Here is a 9,279-nt window from a genome sequence, read left to right as displayed (position 1 = left end):
GGCAGTCTGTCCATTCTCAGAGCTCAAACACCATGCTTGGAGAACCACTGCTCTTTTCAGAGCTGTCAGACAGGGACGTTTAAGTCTGCAGAAGTTGTCTGCTGCCTTTTGTTCCGCTAAGCCCTGCCCACGCGGGTGGAGTTTAGAGGCAGTAGGCCTTGCTGAGTTGCGGTGGGCTGCGCCTAGTTCGAGCTTCCCAGCCACTTTATTTACGTACTCAAGCCTCAGCAATGGTGGACGCCCCTCCCCCAGCCAGGCTGCCGCCTTGCAGTTCAATCTCAGACTGCTGCACTAGCAGTGAGCAAGGCTCCGTGGGTGTGGGACCTGCCGAGTTAGGCACGGGAGAGAATCACCTTGTCTGCCGGTTGCTGAGACCTTGGGAAAATCACGGTATTTGGGCGGAAGTGTCCCGTTTTTCCAGGTAGTCTGTCATGCCTTCCCTTGGCTAGGAAAGGGAAATTCCCCGACCCCTTGTGCTTTCCATGTGAGGCCACGCCCTACCTGGGCTGCACTCACTTTCCAGCCAGTCCCAATGAGATGAACCAGGTACCTGAGTTGGAAATGCAGGAATCACCCATCTTCTGCATCAGTCACACTGGGAGCTGCAGACTGGAGCTGTTCCTATTCGGCCATCTTGGAAAGCCCCCATCTCATTGCCTTCTGGCTTCTATTGTTTCTGGTAAGAAGTTAGCCTTTAATGTTATTGAGATTCTTTTGTATACAGCGAAAAAAGCATTTCTCTTGTTCTTTTCAAGATTTTAGCTTTTGCTTTTAACATTTTGACTGGTGGGTCTGGCTGTGGATATCTTTACATTTATCCTTATTGGAGTACATTGAGCTTCTTAGATTTGTAAATTATGTTATTAATCAAAATTGGGAAACTTTCAGTAGTTTTTAAAAGTATCTTCTATGTTTCTTTTTTCTTTTCTTCCTAGGTCTTCTATTATGCATATGTTGGCATGCTTAATGGTGTCCCACGTTTCTCTGAGAACCTGTTCATTTTTTTCAGTCTTTTTACATTCTGTTCTTCAGATTGTATAATATTTATTGATTTATCTTCCAGTTGCCATTCCAAGTTGTTTACACAGAAAATACATACATATCCACATATAAATTATTAGAATTAATTATATAGTTTAAGGTTGTGTAATACCAGGTCAATGTCCAATAATTAATTATATTTCTAAGAGTTGCAACAAACGAGAAATGCGGTTTAAATAAAGATACCATTTACAATAGTATGAAAAATATCAAACACTGGAAGTTTTTGTGGAAATTGTCAAGCAGATTCAAAAACTCATCCAGAAATTCAAAGCACCAAGAGTAGCTAAAATAATCTTAAAGCATAAAAAGTGATAATTGCTTTACTGGATATCAAGATCTTTGGTAAAACTACATAATTGAAAACAGTTTGGTATTAGCACAAGGATAGAAAAATAGAGCAATGAAGAAGGATAGAGAACCCAGAAATAGAGCCATGCATGTATTAACACTTGATTTATAACAAAGTTGGCTTTATGGAACAGTAAGGGTAATCTTTGACACTTTCCCCTTTTCACATCATACACAAAAATTGATACCAGATGGATTATAGAGCTAAACATAAAAGGCAAAACAATAAATCTTCTTAAAGATAATATAGATTTTCTTTTTGACTTTAGAGTAGAGAAAGATTTCTAAAATGAGACCCAAAACCCAGTAGCCATCAAGTGTAATACCAATAAATGGAACTACTTTAAAATTAAGGACTGCTTCCCATCATAACACATCATCAGTACACTACAGAACAAGCCATATAATGGGAGAAGCATATCTCTACACATATAACCAAAAAAAGCCCTTAAGTCTTAGAAATCAAACTCTTCCAAGTCAGGGGCCAAAAAAGATAATCCAAAAAATACTGGAAGCGGATTGAACAGGCAAGTCATAAAAGAAGGCAAAGAACATATCAAAGGATGTTTCGTATCATTAATGATAAGAGAAAAGAAAATTAAAACCCTGATGAGATATCTTTACATATGTACGAGAATGATTTAAATTAAAATCTGACAATACAAAGTGTTTCTTAGGCTGTGAGGTAATGGAACTGTTTGTTTTATGTTGCTGGTATGTATATTATTTTGAAAAACTATTTAGCATCTTCTGAAATGGAAGATATGTATATCCTGTTTTTAGAGCTCTAAACTGGAAAAAACTCAGATGTCCAGCAACAGTAGAATAGATAAAAGACTATATATTCATATGATGGAATTCTGTACAGTACTAAAAATTGACTACAGCTACAGAAAACAGTATTGATAAATCTTATATTATTGAGTGGGGAAAGAACACATAATACTGCATAACTCCATTTATGTGAAATTTAAAATTTATTAAATGTTTAGCAGTGCAAGTTTAGGGGATAAACTATAAAGAATAGCAAAGTTGTTATTACCATAAATGACAAGAGAGTGGTTGTCTTTAGAAAAGTGGGAGGGTGTGGTAATTGACAGAGATCTGAGGAGTAGTTTTGGAGTTGCTGGCAGTGCCATTGACCAGGTTAGTAGGTTTATGGGTTAATTCACTGAGCTCTACATTTTGTTTTGTGTATTTTTTATTTGTGTTATTTCACATACTCACAAAAAGCTTAGATATAATGTTACATTACAAACGAATCATTATGCAAAGATGTGAAGGAATTAGAGTTAGTAAAATGATTGCTTGTTAGGCTTTTTCAGTGGTATATCACATTTAGTACAGTAAACATGGGAGGGCTTTGATAGTGAAAGGTGGTGCATGATACAGTGAACAAACTGGATGGGAAAGAAAATATATTCACCTGTAAAATGATATGTATGATACTGGTCTTTTTAATCTATAAATATGTTTGCAGAAAACAAGTGTTCATAGTCGGTTGGAGGTTATTTATAATCCTACATCAAAAATAAATGAAGAGAACATAGCTATTTCTAGAGGAATTTTGGCAGCTTTTCTTATACAGAAGAACATGTTTTTGAGAAGCTTTCTTGGGCAACTGGCAAAGGAAGAAACTGCTACAGCTATTTACTCTGGAGATAAAATTAAAACATTCCTTATTGAGGTCAGTAGCTATCTGAAATATTAAATATGTACATATTGCATATTTTAAAAGTGCAAGTGTATTTGGAGATATTGTTACTGAAAAACATTGATAGGTTTAAACAAATGGAGATAATAAACATTCCTTTTCAAATGGGAAAAGATAAACATTAAATGATGTGACTTTGCACAGAGGCATTTAATAAATCAGATTTCATATGTTTCATTAACTACTTCATGATTCTTAAAGTTGATGGCATTCTAGTTAGGATATGTACTTAAGCAAAGAATTGTGGGTTAAAGCGTTAAGTAAATCTCAGGTATTTCACTGAAGGGGTCCATTATGGGGGGAATTTCAACGATGATCCTTTTGAAGAAACAATCATTATTCATTCAAAAAATACATATTGATTGTTTATCAGACAATGGAGATACACTTGTGAACAAGCAGATAGAGTCCGTGTCCCTGTTCTTTGTGGGGCTTACATTGTAGGAGGAAAGACAGACAAAATATCTAGAAGTGGTTTTGATTGATTTGCTTTCAAAAGTCAGGTCATTAGCTAAGGATTAGAGTGGCCGTATGTATTTTTAAAGGGTCGATGACAAAAAGAGGAAATGTCGAATATTTTACTATTATTCTGAGAGTGAGAAAGTAAATTAAATACATTAGTGAAGGAAGATTTCTGGTCATTGCTGAGGGCCCACTTGAGATTAATGATAATAAATTTAAAGCGAGATTAGCATTGGTCATATGTTTTTCTCCAGCTGTATTTTACTGTTTTCATCCAGTTGCAGACTCAGCAGAGTTGTGTTTAACCAAGGTTGGGGTTTGGACCAGTGAATATGACTGAGGGGGAGCATTCAAGGGAGCTAAACATGGAGAAGTTTTGGTTATAGTAAAGTACCCTGAGATAGAACTTGGTTAAAAGGAAATTATGCCATGGGAAGGATGATAGACAGTGAATAAATGATAGAGTCTGTGGACTGAAAGTTTGAGTAATGGTTGATCTAGGGATGGGAATGGTCATGAGGTTGTGGTCAGAAAGGGGTTGATTGAAATGGGGATTTTGGAGGTAAAGAAGATCAGGGCCTACACAGTCCAACACCACAGCCACTGGCTACATATGGTCATTTTATACTTAAATAAGATTTTAAATTCAGTTCCTCAGTCATAGTAGCTACATTTTGAATGTCGCATGACCATGTGAAGCCATGGCTGTCATATTGGACAATGCGGGAAAACATTTTCATCATCATGAAAGCATCTGGGAACTTGTTAGAAATTCAGAATTTAAGGCCCGGATTCTACTGAAGTAGATTCTGCATTTTAACAAGATACCAGATGATTGGTATGTACATCAAAGTTTTAGAAGTACTGAGAGAGAGAAATGTACCTTAGTATGAAGGTGCAGTGAGCATATATGTGGTTTATTTTCTGTGAATGTCCATGTATTTTTTCACTTTGACCAAGGGTTACTTTTATTATTTCCATATTTAAATATTATTACTAAACTGGTCTTCTGGGATTAGTATAATGGGGAGAAAGGAGTATTTCCATTTTAAACACTATTTAAATTGAGAATACCAAATAAGAGGTACTGAGTTCAGAATTTAATAAATATTTAATTTCATTTTCTTCATATCAAATTTTATTTAAATTGATGTTCCCTAGTAATTTACTAGTCTGGTAGTTTCCCCGAAATTCTCAAAGAATGAATAGCAAACTGTATCAACTTGTAACAAGATTTAAGCATGTTATAAATGACTTGTCAAAACAGAATTCTTTTTTTAAAAATGTTCTTTTGGAAGAAAATTATACTAAATAATGATTTTAAAAGTATTACTTAAAATTTTATACTAATATTAAAGTAGTTTTTTAAACAAAATGATTTAATATATTTACTGTTCTCATATTAGTTTCATCAATCTTAACTTCTGCTTTAGGGGATGGATAAGAATGCTTTTGAGAAAAAATATAATACTGTTGGAGTGAATATTTTTCTAACTTACCAGTTGTTCTGTCAAGATGTACTTAAATTGCATCCTGGAGAAATGGGTATTGTCAGCAATGGGAGAGTAAGCAGAAAAAGCTATTGCTCTCTTTTCTCAGTGACACCGCAATGCCTTTTTTCCGTCACAATTCCCCTGATGTGACACATACAGAGGATGGTGTTCATGAGCTGAAGACACCAGACACAACTCAGCATAAATAAAATGGGGTCATGACACACTTCCCATTCCTTCATTCTTTCCCCCATTCAATGAGAATGATGATGCGGGTAAGGAATAATGTTCTTTATGTGTCTTGCTTTTATTTTGTTCTAATGTAAGTATTAGAAGAAACAACTTAATGCACATCATCAAAACATTGTCAGGCCGGGCGCGGTGGCTCACGCCTGTAATCCCAGCACTTTGGGAGGCCGAGGCGGGCGGATCACAAGGTCAGGAGATCGAGACCATCCTGGCTAATACAGTGAAACCCTGTCTCTACTAAAAATACAAAAAATTAGCCGGGCGTGGTGGTGGGTGCCTGTAGTCCCAGCTACTCAGGAGGCTGAGGCAGGAGAATGGCTTGAACCCAGGAGGCGGAGCTTGCAGTGAGCTGAGATTGCGCCACTGCACTCCAGCCTGGGCGACAGAGTGAGACTCTGTCTCAAAAAAAAAAAAAAAAAAAAAAACAAAAACCTTGTCATTGAGAACCACTGTTGTAGTAGGTATAGTAAGTAGGTTATTACATCTTTTTTCTTGTTCCTACAGTTGTTTATGTTAAATGGCATTAGATACTATTTTACGTTTTGAAGTATCAAGTAGTATAAATTGCCATGTAGTATTTATTAATAAAATATTTACAAAGCTATAGGAAGAAAATCTCTTAGTCTCCAACCACCCTAATAAAACTTAATAGCTTATTGTTTTTCCTTTCAGCCCTTTTTTCTACTACACATAGATAGCCATTTTTGGTTTTTTAGAATACATCCTTATAATCCTACTATATATAATTTTACATCATGGTTTTTCTGTTAATATGTTTTTCTGATTACAGTCTTTGCAGACACATACAAAATAAGTGGATGATATCTATATACTAATATTTTTAATATGATAGTCTTTTATTTCACACAAATTGTTTAAGTAAAAAACTGAATCTGGTGCTTAGGTTTATTAAGAAATCAACAAATGCAGCGTGTTTCACATATCTTTGGCTTGAATTTTCAAATTACATATCCCTAAATCATCTTCAAAGTTCTAATGCACTCTTAATGTTTTGTTTTTCACTTATTTATGAACTCTGTTCACCTGCATGTTAGATTCAGGTTCATCTATGTACAGCGCTATTTTACACGTGACAACAGCTGCCATTTATTGTAAAAGTATTGGTGAATTTTGGTAGTGAGATATGTAGAGCTCTATAAATGGCATTGCTTTTTCGCTTTAAAAGTCATTTTGGGAGGAAATACGGCTTTTAAAAACAGTTCTAAAGCTTTTGGCTATCTTTGACCGTGTCAAGCATTTTAAGGGATAAAGAGGGAAACAATGGCAGCTGTTTTATCTAGTGCCTTCCCTTTTAGTTATATACTAGGGAAAAGCTACCCTATGTCTTGTCATTTTGATATAATTCATATAGTGTTACTGGCATTAATGATAACGAACACTAGATAGAGTTATGTTCAACTTATTTCTCATAAACATAAAACTATGTTTTGTCCTTTCCTTAAAATTGACAGAAGTATTAAGATATTAATCGTACACCTACTGTGAACCGAACATTCTTCTAGATTCTGAAGGCACAGCAGTAAACAACTATGTTTTCATGGGGCTAATATTTTGATGGATAGAAAGAGACAACAAACAGCACCCTTACTGATAAGGCATCTATCTTAAGTACGTTTATGCTGCTATAAAAATATGCCACAGACTGGCTAGTTTATAAAGAACAGAAATTTATTTCTTATACTTCTGGATGCTTGGAAATGTAAGGCCAACGTGCTGCCACTGATGTCTGGTGAGGGCTGCTCTCTGCTTCCAGGATGGCCCCTTGTTGCTCTGTTTTTACATGGTGGAAGGTAGAAGGGCAACAGAGTGCTCCCTTCAGTCTTGAACTCTTTTATTATAAGGATACAAATTCCATTCATGAGGGCAGAGCCCTCGTGGCTTAATCATCTCCCAAAGGCCACACCTCTCAATGCTATCACACTGGCCACTAAGTTTCAACACATGGGTTTTGAGGGACACATTTTGTCTTAGTCTGTTTTGTGCTGCTGTAACAAAATACCTGAGACTATATAATCTCAGAAATTTGTTAAAAAACAGAAATTTATTCTCTCATACTTCTGGAGGCTGGGAAGTCCAAGATCAAGGCACTGGCATCTGATGGGAACTTTCTTGCTGCATCCTCGTATGGCAGAAGGCAGTGGGGCAAAAAGGGGATGAATGCTATGTTCCTTCATGGCAGGAGAGAGCAAACCCACTCCTGAAAGCTTTTTATAGTGGCATTAGTCCATTTTGAGGGCACAGCCCTCATGACCTAAACACCTCCCATTAGGCCCCAGCTCCCAACACTGTTGCATTGGGGGATTCAGTTTTAACATAAATTTTGGAGAGGACAAAGACATTCAAACCATAGCACATTCATAGCAGTGTCATTTGGGCAAAGAACCAAAGAAGGTGAAGGAGGAAGCCATGTCAAATATCTGGAAGAGGATTATTCTAGACAGAGTACAGTGAATGCAAAGGACGTGAGGTGAGATCATGTCTGTGAATCCTGTGAATCATGTCTGCTATTCTAAGAATAGCAGGTAGGAAGAGAGCAGTCAGGAGAGAAGCTCAGAGAAGTAGCTGGGGGCCAGATCATATTGGGTTTTATAGGAAGTTTAAGGACTCCCACTTTACTCTGAATGAGTTGGGAAGTGCATAGTTCTGGGCAGGAGATTGGCATCATCTAGCTTATGTTTTACTTGGATCACTAGAGGCTGTTACATTGGGAATATACTATAGGGGGTCAGGGAGCCAGTTGGGAGATAATGCAATAGTCCAGATGAGAGATGATGGTGGCTTGGACCAGAATGGTTCTAGTGGTGGTAGTAAGAAGTGGATATGGGATGTATTTTATGTGAAGAATGGACAGGAATTGTCCAGGGACTTTGGTGTGAGATGTGAGAGAACTAAGTTACTGGCAGAATGGAGTTACTGTGGGTCAAGGTGAGGAAGGCTGCAGGATGAGTGGGGTTGTCAGGAGCAGTATAAGAGGAAGGAAAGAGAATTCAGTTTGGACCTCCAAAAAGACATGTTAAGAAGGTGATTGAGTGTAGTGCAGAGGAAGGATTGGGGCTGGAGATAGATATTAAGTCAAATTATGTTGACTTTTTCTGTTGACTAATGGAAAAATGTAATTTCAATTATCCTTTTATTTGTATAACTGTGGTTTTAATAGAAAAGTATATTGGAAAATCAGTCTGTGGTTTATGAGCGATAATTTAATACTTAGCTTATCACTCTGAAAGTAATGCTATTAAGCATAATAATCACAGCAATGTGGCAGATGTTATAAAAATTTGGAATCAAATAGTTCAATGCTTGAAATAAGTATGATATTTTAGTATAAATCTTCATTCTGAGCCTGTTCAAATGTTTCCATTAGAATTGGAACATATGAAAAGTTAAAATTGTTTATAAATGATCAACAACTAGGGTACAATGATGATCGCACAGTTTATTAAAAACACTGAATAATTTAAAATTGACATATTTAATATTAATGCCACAAACAATGCCATTATTATAATATTTATTTGTATTACACTACATATTCACAATTGCTGAAAGACATGGGGTAGCAGGGAGTAGGAAGAAAAAGCAGGGTCTTTTTTTTGTTTTATGGTCAGATCTGGATTCAAATTCCAGCTGCACCATTAATTATATTACACTGTGACACCTGATTTCTTCATTTGGACAATGAGAATGATAATAATCTGTCTTACAGGACTGTTGGGGTGATTAAATATGCTCCTATATTTAAAGCACATAGAAGGAACCCAAACACAGAGTAAATTTTCAGTAAATATTAACTGCTATTTTCTCACAATATTTGAAGGGCATCATGAAAAATAGTGGGCATTTGTAGATTTAATTTGTGTTACACTAGCTAAAAGTTAGCATAAAATCAAAACTAGTTGATCAAACTTCTGTGAGTAGAGAGACATTTTTAGCTCAGTATGTGGATGA

At 36.2% G+C, this 9,279-nt stretch overlaps 1 protein-coding gene across 1 annotated transcript in view; it reads left to right on the top strand.

Annotated features, from left to right (window-relative positions):
* The first annotated feature begins 668 nt into the window (after nt 1–668).
* The window catches only part of LOC129463719 (UDP-glucose:glycoprotein glucosyltransferase 2-like), a 68,221-nt gene continuing 59,610 nt past the window's right edge, over nt 669–9,279 (top strand). The window contains exons 1-3 of the mRNA XM_055244442.2: nt 669–679; nt 2,873–3,079; nt 5,002–5,133. Coding sequence (XP_055100417.2) covers nt 2,987–3,079; nt 5,002–5,133 — 225 coding nt within the window. The 5' untranslated portion in view covers nt 669–679; nt 2,873–2,986. The remainder of the gene's footprint in view (nt 680–2,872; nt 3,080–5,001; nt 5,134–9,279) is intronic.

Source organism: Symphalangus syndactylus, chromosome 15 (assembly GCF_028878055.3).
Source record: "Symphalangus syndactylus isolate Jambi chromosome 15, NHGRI_mSymSyn1-v2.1_pri, whole genome shotgun sequence".
Classification (NCBI taxonomy): Eukaryota; Metazoa; Chordata; class Mammalia; order Primates; family Hylobatidae; genus Symphalangus; species Symphalangus syndactylus.
Note: the sequence above shows the minus strand (reverse complement) of the source record. Positions and strands in the feature narration are given on the sequence as shown.